General features: G+C 42.3%; 2 protein-coding genes across 27 annotated transcripts in view; both read right to left on the bottom strand.

The window, feature by feature from the left end:
- The window catches only part of LOC127008365 (carbohydrate sulfotransferase 11-like), a 41,450-nt gene extending 40,961 nt beyond the window's left edge, over window positions 1–489 (bottom strand). Inside the window, exon 1 of one of the 2 annotated variants that reach the window (XM_050880363.1) lies at window positions 322–489. The gene's annotated coding sequence lies outside the window, so the exon portion shown is untranslated. Of the gene's footprint in view, window positions 1–317 lie in introns of both variants that reach the window. The other variant, XM_050880362.1, reaches the window with a different exon arrangement.
- A 3,180-nt stretch (window positions 490–3,669) lies between these two features.
- LOC127008361 (rho GTPase-activating protein 26-like) overlaps window positions 3,670–16,127 on the bottom strand; it is a 100,493-nt gene continuing 88,035 nt past the window's right edge. For 12 of the 25 annotated variants that reach the window (XM_050880326.1, XM_050880338.1, XM_050880331.1 and 9 more), the window contains 6 exons: window positions 13,250–13,322; window positions 12,219–12,260; window positions 10,472–10,579; window positions 10,094–10,173; window positions 6,563–9,642; window positions 3,670–6,430 (listed from right to left, as the gene is read on the bottom strand). In XM_050880326.1, coding sequence (XP_050736283.1) covers window positions 9,503–9,642; window positions 10,094–10,173; window positions 10,472–10,579; window positions 12,219–12,260; window positions 13,250–13,322 — 443 coding nt within the window. In that variant the 3' untranslated portion in view covers window positions 3,670–6,430; window positions 6,563–9,502. The remainder of the gene's footprint in view (window positions 6,431–6,562; window positions 9,643–10,093; window positions 10,174–10,471; window positions 10,580–12,218; window positions 12,261–13,249; window positions 13,323–16,127) is intronic. The other 13 variants (XM_050880333.1, XM_050880340.1, XM_050880341.1 and 10 more) reach the window with 7 other exon arrangements.

The following is a 16,127-nucleotide window of genomic DNA, read 5'->3' as shown; positions in this document are numbered from 1 at the left end:
ACCCTTCCTTTCCCTACCGTCCCCTTTCTTCCCTTCTCTTTCTTTCCCTTCCTTCCCTTCTTTCTTTCCCATCCTTACCCTTCCTTTCCCTACCGTCCCCTTCCTTCCCTTCTCTTTCCCTCCCTTCCCTTTCTTTCCCATCCTTACCCTACCGTCCCCTTCCTTCCCTTATCTTTCTTTCCCTTCTTTAAGTGCAAAAAATGTTCTTGCTCCCCTCGTCAGCTGATCATTGCGTCATCACCAAACTTTCTTCTCCTCCGTTCTCCCCTCCTTCAAGTATTCTTATTCAACCACAGGAGGAATTGGACATCACTTACCTACCAGCACGAGAGAGGACACGATGCAGAGGAGCTATTGAATTATTCCTTCCTTCAGGCTGTTGTTGGTCTTGAAGAATCCTTACATCAGAGAGCGTGAGGGAGGAGAGCGGAGAGCAGGCACCCACACCTTTACGCACTGACGTCCAACACCACACTACAAAAGAGAGAGAGAGAGAGAGAGAGAGAGAGAGAGAGAGAGAGAAAGAGAGAATGATGGGCGGTCTTTTGAGATGCCAAGACTTCATTTTTGCCTGTCTCAGCGTCTCGAGTTCAGGGCAAAGGCTTATCTATCTCTGGTTTTATGTGTCGTCTATGTGTTTTAATTCCTGTTTTTTGTTCATGTTTTCTTCCTGTTATTGTTCTTCATCTAGCTGTTCTTTCTTGTCCCAGGCTATGATTCAATATTCTACAGGAGGAACAGGTTACGTTATGCATATTTTTTTTGTTTCTCTCTCTCTCTCTCTCTCTCTCTCTCTCTCTCTCTCTCTCTCTCTCTCTCTCTCTCTCTCTCATTTGTTTGCTTTTCTTTCTATATTAAGTTATTAAGTACGTATAAGCAACTTTAAATCCTATGCTTATCCCCTCCCATCACCCCCACCCATCTCTCTCTCTCTCTCTCTCTCTCTCTCTCTCTCTCTCTCGTTTGTTTGCTTTTCTTTCTATTTTAAGCCAATTACAACGTAGAAGAGACGTGTTTAGTCTATAAGCAACCTTAAATCCCATCCTTAGCCTCTCTCTCTCTCTCTCTCTCTCTCTCTCTCTCTCTCTCTCGTCTGCTTTAACCGTTCTTCAGCGGGACATATAACACTAATGGCAGCTGCTACGCGTGGTGTGTAGAATTACAGCATTATTAGCAGGCTGCCTCATCTGTTTAACTAGCGTGAGGTCAGAGGTCAGGGGTCAGAGGTCCCGCAAGCAACGATCAACCCAATTTCACCATCACGACCACGTACCACTAAAGTTTAATCCACTAACGTAAACTTCCTTCTTACTTTTCCTACTTTTGCGTGCGAGCTCTCTATATAACTTCAAGGGAAAGCTACATACGAAGAAAGAAGGCAATGGCTGTGGTTGGTCGCTTACACAAGTTAATTAGTGCTATCACGGTATATCGCCTTCCTAATCCTATCAACGCGATCGCTGTCATTATCTGCGTATCAAGGTCAATAAGATCAAGGTGGGAGCTTATACGAGGCTGCCATAAATCTGATACTAAAGCCATATTGACCAGATAGAGGCACCATATTGAATTTTATTGACCTATTAAACCGACCCCTATTTTGCTATTATAGTATATCGCCTTCCTAGCTACACGTACGAGGCTGTTATTATCCGGGTATCAAGGTAAATGACGTCAAGGTGGGAGCTTATACGAGGCTGCCATAAATCTGATATCAAAGCCAAATTAGACGATCGAGGCACCATTGACCTATTGAACCGACCCCTTTTTTGCAATTACAGTATATATCGCCTTGCTATCAACACGAGGCTGTCAATATCCGGGTATCAAGGTAAATGACGTCAAGGTGGGAGCTTATACGAGACTGCCATAAATCTGATACGAAAGCCAAATTAGACGATCGAGGCACCACAGACGTATTAAACCGACCCCTTTTTTGCTACAACAGTATATATCGCCTTGCTATCAACACGAGGCTGTCAATATCCGGGTATCAAGGTAAATGACGTCATGGTGGGAGCTTATACGAGACTGCCATAAATCTGATAACCAAATTAGACGATCGAGGCACCATTAACTTATTAAACCGACACCTTTTTTGACCCCTCCTCAAGGACAATACAGGCGGCAGTTCATATCCTGTCTGTAAACATGGAATCTTAACTATTAAAAAAACACGATGAAAAAGGAACATGCAATCCCAACCCCCAGGCAATACATAGCGTGATTGTAGGACTATTAACACATCTGTACCTATTCATGTTGATTGGGGATTGTATATTATCTACGAAGCCTTTCTTTATTTTTCTTCAATTTGCACATCGGTAGTTTGTCTATGTGGGCACGAGTTTCGACACTTAACCCATCTTCTGTAGCCAATGAATCTACGCATACGTCTCCCTCTCTCTCCCTTCATTCCTCCCTATTAATTGCGGATTGTATCTACGAGGCCTTTCCTTACCTCAACACGCAGTAGTCACCCACATCGGCAGTTTATCTCTATTTGGGCATGAGTTTCGACACTACATCAATATTTTATGGGCAATGAATCCCTCCTGCCCGGTGTATGTTTGGGGATGGCCTCGACACAGCTAGAGGCCTAATTCTCTACTTAATTTTCTTGGACACGCATATTGGCAGTTTGTCTGTTTGGGTCTAATTGAGTTAGACACATTCATTAGTCATTTATAGCCAGCTGATCCTTCCGTCCTCCCTTTCATAGCAAGTTGGGGATGGCAATTATGAAGCATTTCCTGAATTTTCTTGTACACGCATATGGGCAGTTCGTCTGTTTGGGTCTAATTGAGTTATAGACGCCTTCATCAATCATTTATACCCATGGAGCTGCCCCCGATTCATTTCCTCTCCCTTTCGAAGCAAGTTGGGGAGAGAAGAGGAAAGGGGTGAAAAAAGGGAGAAAGGGAAGAGCGTAACGGCCATGCTCAACTCCTTATTCTTGTTCTTGTTCCTTATTCAAACCATTTATCCAGGGACGTGACATTTCACATCCTGCATTACCTAGTTATTTCATTATCTATCACATTCTGCATTATCTAAACTCCTAATTCTTTTTTGTTCCCTGTGCAAACCATTTATCCTGCAACCTCACACTTCAAATTATCTAGACTTTTTGTTCAAACCTCACATATTACATTCTGCCTTATCTAGTGATCTCATTATCTATCACATTCTACATTATCTAAACCCCTAACTCTTTTTTGTTCCCTGTGCAAACTATTTATCCTGCAACCTCACGCTTCAAATTATCTAGACTTTTTGTTCTTGCTTCTTGTTCAAACCTCACATATTACATTCCGTCTTATCTAGTGATCTCGATATCTTATCACTTTCTGCATTATCTAAACTTTTTGTTCACACCATTTATCCTGCGACCTCACACATTTCACATTCCACACCTAATCTACTTTCCCCTTATATTTCTTCTTCTCTCAAAGTCCTTATTTTCCCTTATTTTGGGGCTGAAAGGGTGGACGAAGGCATTTTTGTCGCTCGTTTTGGTTTTGAGTGAGGCTTTTCCTTCCTCCGATGCCCTTCCTGCACACAGCGATAAGCATATATTACCTTGCAGCATATTCGCCCTCCAGCGTTACCCCCTGCTGCTGTCGCTTCACTCATCATAACATACCCATCAGTGTAACAAAGAGACCACATGTTTGATGCCTTTAATAACATTTCGAAGACTTTTAATATACAAGGAAATAATCTAACATAGGATTCCCCTGTCCACACATTATCACAATGCACCGCCACGCACAGGCAACATAAAGTTTACATGCACGTACACTCTTTCGGAAAACCGGATGGTAGTACAAAATTTGAATGCCGTACAAAGATGACTCAAAAGTGGGTGTATTATTAGCAGTCCACACCTTTTGATTGGTTGGCCTCAGGAACATTGGAATGGAATGTGCATGAATATATGTATAGACGTGAAGGAATTACTGGATTTCATACTCTCGTTTGACAAGGATCTATAGTACAGTACCGTATTATACTTGTTTTCCTTTGAGCAATTTCGAAGTTCATGAAGTGGACAACTTTATTTATGAACCTTTGATGCTGACATGACCACTTGCTTACTCCACCACTTACCACCACCACCACCACCACTGTGCACACACACACACACACACATACACACACGAGCTTGACTAAATCCTGAATCCTGTTGAAATACAAATACCACAGATTACCTCAGATAAGAACACCCCAACAGCCACACCCACATACACACACACTTTCTCTCTCTTACTCTCCCTTTCTCTCTTGTGTGTCCTAAATACTGAACAAAGTGAAAGGGAAGGAAGGAAGGAAGGAAGGTTAGAGGGGCAGTTATGTTTTGGAATGTTCATTACTATACAAATAAAAAAATGTAAAGACTTTAAAACACAGGAATGATAAAAAGATTCCTTCCACCCTACAAAATGCGTGTCTGGTAAGATACGCCTGAGTGAAGAATATTAAGTAAGGGGCAGGAGGGAGGTGGAGGGAGGGAGGAGAATTAAAGAACAGCAAGGGAGTGGCAAGGGATGGGTATAACAGCATAAAAAAGGCAAGGTGTGGAATTGCATAGGTGAATGAGAGGGGAAACTTTAAATATATCAGTCCAGCTCTTAATATATGCAAGTGCTTTCTATGGGAGGTTGTGGGAGGATGGGAGATAGGTGAATGAGAGGGGTAACTTTAACATATTGATGCAGTTCCTAACCTAACCTATTAATATATGAAAGTGCTATCTATGGGAGGTTGTGGGAGGATGGGGGATATTGAATGAGAGGGGGAATTTTAGATATATCAATCCAGCTCTTAATATATGCAAGTTCTATCTATGGGAGGTTGTGGGGGGATGGGGGGGTCAGTGGAATGTTCAAGCAGAGATGGCCAAGAGTAAGAAAGTCCCTCCAAACTGGAAATGTGTTACAGGAATGATCAGTGACTACGGCTGACGGAGGAAAGGAATATGAAAATGCAAAATGGAATGGGAAGATAACATAAAAAAAAAAAAAACACTGTGCCCTCCATTAGAATTAAAAACTGAAAAATAAAACAGTAACCACCAAAGAGATTAAGAGATTACCTAAAAATAAGACATACTCCATTCCAGAGACACACACATCAAAGGTATGGGTGGTGGTGGTGGTGGTGATGGTGGTGGAGCATCATTGACAGTGATATTTATTCTGAATAGTTTAAGAACAAATTAACACAACATGGCAGAGCAGTATCCTGACAACTTATCAATTAACAGCAAGTTGACACTTCAATAAACTCATTAATTTAAGAGACATATGAGGCGCTTGATTCAGAAGGTAGATAAGCACCACTGCAGCCACATTAAACTTTCGCCACTCAAAATACTATATGATAAAATGAATGGTTTCTTGTGGTCTTGGTCCATTGCAAAGACCATCGGGTATGTCTCAATGCATTATTCATCACACTACTTGGTTGGTTGGTGTTAAAGATGTGGCATTGTGAACAGTATAAGACTTTGATCGCCAGTTTTTCAGTTATTCATATCTAGCGATCTCAATCATCAGCAAACACCATTAGCTATGTTTTCATGCATAATTATCACACTACTTGGTTGGTTGGCGTCAATGATATGGCATTCTCAACACTAAGACTTTGATCGCCAGGTATTCAGTTATTCATATCTAGCGATCTCAATCATCAGCAAACACCATTAGCTATGTTTTCATGCATAATTACCACACTACTTGGTTGGTTGGCGTCAATGATATAGCATCCTCAACACTGTAAGACTTTGATCGCCAGGTATTCAGTCATTCATTTCTTGTGGTCTCAACCAACAGTGAAGACCATCAGCTACGTTTCCAAGCATAATTCAACAAAATACTTGGTTAGTTCATCACACTACTTGGTTGGTTGGTGTCAAAGATAGAGCATTCTGAACACTGTAAGACTTTGATTGCCAGTTCTTCAGTTATTCATTTCTAGGGGTCTCAGTCAACAGCAAAGACCATTGGCTATGTTTCCATGCATAATTCATCACACTTTAACTGTTTGGTTGATTTCAAAGTTGTGGCATTTCGAACATTGTAAAACTTTGAGTGCCATTCTTTCATTCAGTGATTTCCAGCCAATAGCCAAGACAATCAGCTACATTTTCGTACATAATTCATCACTTTTGACTATTTGGTTGGGTTAAAAAATGTGGCACTTCGAACATTGTAAAACTTTGAGTGCCATTCTTTCGTTGAGTGATTTCCAGCCAACAGCCAATCAGCTACATTTTCGTACATAATTCATCACTTTGACGGTTTGGTTGGGTTCAAAGATGTGGCATTTTGAACATTGTAAAACTTTGAGTGCCATTCTTTCGTTGAGTGATTTCCAGCCAACAGCCAGACAATCAATCGGCTACATTTTCGTACATAATTCATCACTTTGACTATTTGGTTGGGTTCAAAGATGTGGCATTTCGAACATTGTAAAACTCTGAGTGCCATTCTTTCGTTCAGTGATTTCCAGCCAACAGCCAAGACAATCAGCTACATTTTCGTGCATAATTCATAACTTTTGACTATTTGGTTGGGATAAAAAATGTGGCACTTCGAACATTGTAAAACTCTAAGCACTTTCGTAGCTACCTCACTGAACAGCTCGATATCATTGTAAGCTTTTCATATGCTGGCAACTCTTATACATTTGTGACATCTATACATTTTTTTCAGATTACCATTCGTGGTGCTTATTGACTTTCTGAACCGGGTGCATCACAGAAACTCGCTACTCCTTAACTGTGTGTCCAATCTGACGCCTTCATGAACCTGCCCCAGCCAACGCCTAAAACCCTTCCTGCTCGCCTGGCACCATCCCTTGCCTCCCACACCCTGAGGACAGACATGACTAGCTGCATACATCCACAGGGCAACACAGAGAGGGCCCAGAACATACTGCTTCCTCAGGCACTGGGATGAAGGGACAGCAAGGCAAGGCAAGGCAAGGCCACCCCTCCCAAGCACTCCATAACTACTCTCGTCTTTTTGCCTCAACTGAATAGGTTTGGACAAGCTTCTTCGGGGGATGACCTGACCATTCGGACACTTCAAACTGACTTAAATTGTGTGAAAAGATAAAAAAAATGTGAAAAACCTTAGTAGTTAAAAAATGTTACTGCAATGCCTTCATGATTTGTTACACAGACACTTGAAACTGATCTAAAATGTGAGAATAATTAAAAAAATATATAAAAAACCCAAGTACTCATAAGATATGACTGCAATGCCTTCATAATTTGTCACATAGTTAATTCTGTATTTTTTGATTGACTGACAACATGACACTTTTGTAACTTCCTTACTGAACAGCTGGATATCATTACAAGCTTTCCATATGGTGGCAGGACACCTACATACTTTTGGCATCTAGATATTTTGATACTTCATGTTCATAAGCTTGCTAATTAAATACTTATATTCATGTTACAATAAAAATGGAGCTTGCAAAGTAGTTTATCATATCCTTTCAAGCACAGTGCAGGGTGAGGCTCTGCTACACTGTGCTCAAGTAAAATGATAATAGAGAAAACATACAGCAAAACTGACCCACCAATATATACAAATAATCAAATGTACAACAGTATTTACTTACATGGAGAGGCTAAATGTACGCTGTCCAGATTTGATTCAGACTAGGTCATCACGGTCACTTTGTTAGACTAACAACGCACTGGCTAGGACACCCTCGCCTACTGCCTGGCGTCCAGGCTGCTGCTGCCCCGCCTGTCACCAGGGCACCGGCAGCTGCCCTGCACTGATGGCCGGAGGTGGCCACAGTGCTCGTGACTCACTCACTGGGCATCAGCCTAAGCCAGCAAATTTTACTAAAATATTAAAAATATACAATTTATTGAACCTTGATTTGATTTACTATAGTAAGATCCTTCATAATAGAAGAAAATAAATAAATGAAGCATATATGCTAAATCAATATACCATACATGTGTAGTGTAACTCCTACACTGGACTCTTGACCACAGTCTGTGCATGATAACTTGGCAAGCAAGCCCCTCCTCCAATATCCGTGAATACATGCCAATGACTGGTGGTGGTGTGAAACTGTTGGAGGCAGCACACAAACCACTTCCCTGGTGGACCTCACCATCAGGTTAGCCTTACAAGCCTTGCCAAAGCAGTGGAGTGATTCCAAGCTGCAGCAGTGCTCTCCTCATGGCCAGACAACCAAACACAGGAACATCAAAGTACACTCCTGAGAGATGGTTCATCGCTAGTCTCACACACACTGCAGACTGGTGCCCCACTGGTTCCAGGGTGGGCACCAGCCATCAGCCACCCACCACGCTGCACGGCAGGGATCTGGCAAAGGTTTATTGAATATTCCAGCTTGCAAGTTTGTGCTGCTTCTTGGTCAGGGAAGTGTTGCTCTTTTTAAGTCATGGCTCGCTACACAGCCTTCAGTTCCCTGGCCATGGTACAGTTTAATTGTGACGTATCTGCCCTAAATCTCTATTAATGATCAATATAGTTTGATATGTTTTATACAAGACTGTTACACATTAGTATTATATACTACATCAATATTTATCATCTTTCTACTTGCTAATTCATATTAACATATATGAGAGGCGAGCAATTAGTTAAAATTATGACTCAAGGATGTGAAAACGATCCTTATGCCAATTACTGCTCACGGCTTTGTAAAACTTTCTGCATTGGTTCTGCTATCATCATCTTGTGTCCATTGATGACTGTTAAGATTAGACCAATATTACAGATGGAGATGGACACTATCAACACAGAAAACTAATGATTATTACCAACAACAGTTTCACGGCAATGATCCGCGTGTACGGACATCATGAGTCCGAGGGAACCAACATGACTAATCCTGAGGGCCAGGGCTTGTGCACCAAGTTATTGTGTGCAGACTATAATGTAAGACCTTTGGATATTGCTAAGTGTACTCTTGTTATAAAAAGTGTAGCCATCCTGCCTCTCAGAGTCCAGGACAAGTGGGTCTGTGCGGCCACCAGCAGCCCACTGAGTATGTCTTCCGCCAGTGAGGGGCGAGTGTTTGTCTCCAGGCTGTGGTGCACCAGCTAGGCCGAGCACTCCCACAAGACCCGCCGGAGTTCATTTTGATTGGTGTAGAGCACTTCAGCGCTTCACACGGCTCACTTCCTCGGGGGACTGACACTGACTTTCCAATGTACACAAACACCACTGAGAAAATATCTGTATCTGAGAACTGATATGCCAGGGAAGTTTCTTTGATGTCTCACCCAAATGGAAAACAGGGTGTCGATATCTTCCTGGGAGCTGTTTAAGGCCCATGGAGATAACCTCATCATCTTGAAGGCAACATGCGCCACACCCAACATGTGCAGGTGTGTCCAGGTGACATTTAGTGTGGCTGTGGATTACGTTGTCAGGCTGGGGTGTCAGGGAGCCCATCGGAGACACCACCTCCGTACACCACCCCTGGGAAGGTCCTGCTAGACGTCCGTGTTCCGCTGTGGCATGTGGAGTGGCGGCGGCGGCTTGTCCTCGATGTTCTCCACGTAGTTCTCTGGGACAAGCCCGGTCCGTCCATTCAGCGTGCCCTCCAGCCACCCGGGTTCCCGCGACGGCCGAACTGTTGCCAAAAAGCTGTGTTATCATCCATCTTCTTAGACAGGGTCAATACATGCAATCACAGTCTCCTGAAGGAAGTGCTCATCAAACTATGCATCACACTTATCAAAAATGTACAGCCATGAGGTGTACTTAGCCCTTTGACTATGGATGTCCTACAAGAAGACATCACCAAGCTACAGGAATGGAACAAAAAGTGGCTTCTACAATACAATGAAGAAAAGTGTAAAGTCATGCACCTTGGGAGGGGATATCCAGCATACCAAAACCACATGGGAAACACTCCACTATCCACCACAGAGGCAGAGAAAGACCTGGGACTATATGTTACCAGGCTATCAGTGAAAGCCAAATCCATGCCAATCGCAGTGGACGGGTTAATGGGTATTGCACGATCAGCTAGTTGATAAAACCTTCTTCCCAGTAAACATTCAATACCACGATGATCTTACCGTTTGTGAGGACTTGGTTTGGTTCGAAGGACAGCTCAGAGTCGTTCTCCCCAACACAGGCGTAGAGCGTTCTGACTTTCCTGCAACGAAAGACACACGAGAGGTTGAGCATCTGATTTCCTTCGCCCCCTTTATCTTATTTATTGCACAACTGTAAGAAGATTTAGTCGTCTGTCGTTCTGGATTTAGTCTCATTGTTTGCTCTGAACAGGTAAACAATCTCAGACCTACACATAAATTTGACTGTGCAATATTCTGTATCAATACTTTTTTAATATTTTCCTCTTCATTAGTGGTCTACACATTCATTCACTCTACGCTCATCCACCCTCACACCCACCCATGCACCCAGCCCCACCCACACCCTACACCTCGTACCTGGGCGGAAAGTTGACCGTTCCATTTGAGGCAGCGTTGGCCGAGGATGGAGGCGGTGAGGAGTTGGAGGACTGGAGGAGTGTCGACTGGGACCCTGATATAGAGTTCCTGAGGGGGAGAAATGGCATGAGACACTTTCCGAGACCAAGTAAAGCGTTCTCCCCTTTGTGTTGAGCTCTGTCTGTGTGGGAGGCATCTTATGGAATCTGAGACTGCTGTTGAAGATACGTCAGTTGTGGCTTTCTTTCCAGGTGACAAGTTTGAGTTATGTTCTTAAACCTTTTGCCGCCCAAGCACATACATTTAACAAGGTTTTCGTAGGATTTGTGGGAATTTCTATGAGTAGTTTTATGACCCTGGTGCTAGTCTGGTATTCTCGTCTTCCTCCAGTCAGAAGAGGAAGACATGACAAATAATGACTGATATAGATAGCAGAGGAGTTCACAAAAAATCATACATGGTTCAATGTTATTTTTTATCTCCTTTTAACCTGGTAGGTGCGGGGATCATGTTTCTTAAAGGCCCCTCTAAGCAAGAAAAATGAGAAATAATCATCACTCACACAAACCATTTCTATATCAATGCATTTGTGATCAGTTTATGCATCATCTATTTTTGGGGGTTTATATCGCATCAAAAATTTGGCCCGTCGCTGATACACGGTAAAGCTACAAATTTAGCCCGTCGCTGCTACCGGGTTAAAGAGTATTACTGTTCTCATCTTACCTTTCCGCTCCTTGGACTCTGAATAACTTGCTGTGTAATGGACAAGTGCACCTTAGCCTACACGTCATGCATCAAGGGGTATTAAATTGTACACACGGAGGATTTAAGACATTTACGTAAATACTTCACTATCTGGCACACACACAACACGCCAAAGTATAAACAACATAATAAATAATAAAATAAATAGGAGTAATAAACACTACAAATTATGGGTTTTCAGGGTCAGGGTCACGAGGCAGCATACAGCAAAAACTCATACCATCTCAACTCAAAACACTGTGGGGGTCATGTATTTCTAGGGCTGGCAGGCACACAGCACGCAGGACCTTCAAAACTATACTATCTGGGATCTAATTAAACCTGAGGATGGCGAGGGTGTGCTTTAACCATTCTCTGGGCCGGGTCTTCACAAGCATTGGCGCAAGCACACACACACACGGTTACAGGGCTCTCGGAACAACAACCACGTGATTCAAGGCTTGTGTGTTTATTCTTGTAAGGGGGTGTTCATCTCTCTCTCTCTCTCTCTCTCTCTCTCTCTCTCTCTGTGCTGTAGGTGCATATATGTGAGAGAGAGAGAGAGAGAGAGAGAGAGAGAGAGAGAGAGAGAGAGAGAGAGAGAGAGAGAGAGTAAAAGGTAAACAGAGGAGAAAAGGATGAAAAAAAAAAAAAAAAAAAAAAAAGAAAGAAATAAACTTGAAACAAAAGAAAGGAAAAAGACCGGAAAAAAAAAGTTAGCGAGAAAAAAAAAAAAAAAAAAAAAAAATAATAATAATAATAATAATAATAATAATAAAAAAAATCACCAGACGACATCTCAGGCAGAGGTGGGTGACTTATTTGTGTATATTTAGACATACGAGCCTGGCCCCTTCAGACAAGCACTACGGCCAGGACAGGAGTACATACAGGAGTGAGGTGAGGGGTGGGGAAGGTGGGTATACGTCTGGGTAGCTCGGGGTGGCAAACCAATGCATGCACGGACCAGCCAATCAGCCAGCGAGGGGGCGTAACTTACATTGACGAATACAGGAACTCCAGCGACTGCCTCTTGTATAGGCTAGAGAGAGGCATGTTCAGGGGGGCAGGAAGTGGATAAGAGATCAGTATTGAGCCTAATAATGATAATACCCAGATTAACCCCTTGTGGATTTCCTACAAGAAGACATCACCAAGCTACAGGAGTGGAGCAAAAAGTGGCTGCTACAATTCAGTGAAGAAAAATGTAGTCATGTACCTTGGGAGGGGATATCCAGCACACCAATACCACATGGGAAACACTCCATTATCCACCACAGAGGCAGAGAAAGACCTGGGAGTGAATGGTACCAGGCTACCAGTGAAGGGATATCCAGCACACCACTACCACATGGGAAACACTTCACTATCCACCACAGAGGCAGAGAAAGACCTGGGAGTGAATGTTACCAGGCTACCAGTGAAGGGATATCCAGCACACCACTACCACATGGGAAACACTCCATTATCCACCACAGAGGCAGAGAAAGACCTAGGAGTGAATGTTACCAGGCTACCAGTGAAAGGATATCCAGCACACCAATACCACATGGGAAACACTCCACTATCCACCACAGAGGCAGAGAAAGACCTAGGAGTGAATGTTACCAGGCTACCAGTGAAGGGATATCCAGCACACCACTACCACATGGGAAACACTCCACTATCCACCACAGAGGCAGAGAAAGACCTGGGACTATATGCTACCAGGCTACCAGTGAAGGCCAAATCCACGCCAGTCACAGTGGATGGGTTAAGGGAATCCAATGGTTTTCTTAACATTTTAACAGGGATAACTTTTCATCACTTCATTTTTTCACATTACATTTACGTCATTAGAAAAAGCTACCTCATAATCTGCAAACATACCACACTCAAGACACTAGTACCAGTTATCGATCTATCCATCCTCCTCTCTTGTTCATTCATTCTGTACTCGATATTACCTTACTATATAACATTTGGATCTCTCTCTCTCCCCCTCTCACACACAGACACACACAAACACACACACACATGACAAGTACTTACGTTTCTATGTGCTGTCGGTAGGTGGGTGGGTAGGCCGCTCCGAGCTTCATATCTGGAAGGGAAACGTACCAAGCTGCTTTCATTTATTTGATGAATTCTAACTAGGACGGCACCAGACGGCAGAGGTCCGTGCAGGGTGGAAGGAAGGAAACAGGGCAGAGGTGATGGCTGTGTCAAGGTGTGCTACAGAGGATAGACTACAGTACAACCACTAGGCATATAATGTTGGATGATGCCGAGACAATGAAGGTAAGTTTAGTGCAAGGAAATTTAGTGTAACATTATATGCCAGTTAAGGACACCAATTATCTGGCCAACTCACAAAGTTCAGGGAAGGGCTGTTTTTGACAATTATGTGCCACAGAGGATAGACTACATACAATAGCTAGGCATATAATGTTGGATGATGCCGAGACAATGAAGGTAAGTTTAGTGCAAGGAAATTTAGCGTAACATTATATGCCAGTTAAGGACACCAATTATCTGGCCAACTCACAAAATTCAGGGAAGGGCTGTTTTGGACAATTATTGCTCCACGCTGATCTGTACAATACTTTTAGCATAGCACAGTTTACACGACGTAGTTACCATTTGTGGAGGTTTTAGTGAGTGCTCTGCTCTGCGATGCCCACAGAAATTCGTTAAAGTTCTCGAGATGCTTGTTTTGGGGGGTAGTGGGGGGTTGGGGCAAGTGTGTAGCCTCCACTGATAAAAGATGAGGAGCAGAAGGGAGGTAGGGGATTTTAAGTCAATTTAGCAGCACCGAGGCAGAACACTTACATTTAATAGGACATAAGGGGTGGAGCAGTAATTGTAAAGATATACCCAGGGAAGTCCAAACACTTTTCAAGGCATGAGATCAAGTTTAAATGGTGCAAACATTCAACAAGGGGCAGAGAGGCACATCAAACAGGCCAACCCTTTATCCTGGGAAGTGGTTGGACAAGCATCATGCCACCATGGGACGTATTACGAGCTGAATCCGAGGAGTTTCAGATCTCTAAAGAGTTATTCATCACGATTTATACACTTCAGGCCTTATTAGAAGTGAAGGGGCAAAAAATATACACTTCAAAATGTATACTTGAGGTGAGTGTGTGACAAATTTGATCATGTCCACTTAGATACATTTCAGGCCTTATTAGAAGTGAAGGGGCAAGAACTATACACTTCAAAACGTATACTTGAGGTGAGTGTGACAAATTTGATCATGTCAGTATTACAGAACTTATTTGTGAGTTGCCAGAACACGAACTACAGATTGCATGTCATACGGTGAGACACAAGACAACACCACCACCAGACCGTGACAAAGGGAAAATTTAAAACAAAACACAATTTATACAACAGTCCTTTTAAAACAGAATATTGTGCTGCTCTCTAATTTATAAGAAACAAAGAGATTATCATTCATCACTCACTATACTAAATAAACAGTGCACATGCGTTAGAGGATAATACATGCAAAAATTATGTATACGGAAAATCACTAACTTCACGACACTAAGTTTTCTCCCACTTGAAGACACGAGGGCCAACTGACTGACTAACTAAGTGTCCGAGAACTTCACAGATCTGACCTAACTTAAGCCAATTTTTCTATTTCCTGATTTTTTTTCCTTTTTCCTATACACTTATATTCATCATCATCATCATCATCATCGTTTAACGTCCATTTATTCCCTATGGTGGGGTTGGACGGGATATGAGCCTCCTCCACTGTTGCCGGTCCAAAGCCATTTCTTCCGTGATGTTCAGCCGTCTCATATCTTCCTCCACCACCCTTCTCCACTATTATTTATTCAGTTTATCATTTATTCACTTTGTTGTATGTTCATTCAATTCATCTTTTTCAACTTGCTCTTCTATGTATGACTGACCCTCCCTCATAAGAACATAAGGAGTCTGCAAGAGGCTCTATGGTGGGTCTATACAAGGCAGCTCCTGTAATCCTAACCCAACTTAACCTCACCATCCATGAACTAATCTAACCTCTTCTTGAATGTGTCTATGGTATTGGCACCCACAACACCTCTTCCCCTCAAAATTGACCTCTCTTTCGGCCACTCTTCACTTTTGTCTGTTGTGGGAGCGGTGAGTAGCGAGCTTTTTTTTATCTACACTCTTTTTGTTGCCCTTGAGCCGTCTCCTTTGTACTGCTAGGCCTGTTCCACCCATCCACACTCATTGGCTTCTACAAAGATCAACCCCAGTCAAATATACATGACCTTACATTTGATAAAACCTATGAAGCTCCCTCTATACCTCACCAACCCTCACACTCACTGCCTTCCACTAAGAAAACACGTAATCAAAATATAAATTAGTAACTTCAGCTTGATAAAACTCATGAAACTGTATCTGTAACTCCCCTTCCAGGTCCCTATGCAAGTACCAGATGGATGTAGCGTACTTGTCAAAACACTATTAGCTGTTATACAAAGAAGGAATTCTCTCGGTAATTGACATCTAAACACTAATACTAATACTGATTCTGATCCTAACACTAAAACTAACACTAATATTAACACCAACACTAATACTAACACTAATACTAATACTGATTCTGATACTAACACTAAAACTAACACTAATATTAACACCAACACTAATACTAACACTAATACTAATACTGATTCTGATCCTAACACTAAAACTAACACTAATATTAACACCAACACTAATACTAACACTAATACTAATACTGATTCTGATACTAACACTAAAACTAACACTAATATTAACACCAACACTAATACTAACACTAATACTGATACTAATACTATTACTAATAACAGTTTAAAGCTACAGAGGCAAGCACAAATAATCAAAGGAAGCAGAAGCATTTTTATCCCATTTATGCAGAAAATTCCCTAAT

The sequence above is a fragment of the Eriocheir sinensis genome, chromosome 37, assembly GCF_024679095.1.
Source record: "Eriocheir sinensis breed Jianghai 21 chromosome 37, ASM2467909v1, whole genome shotgun sequence".
In the NCBI taxonomy this organism is placed as follows: domain Eukaryota; kingdom Metazoa; phylum Arthropoda; class Malacostraca; order Decapoda; family Varunidae; genus Eriocheir; species Eriocheir sinensis.
Note: the sequence above shows the minus strand (reverse complement) of the source record. Positions and strands in the feature narration are given on the sequence as shown.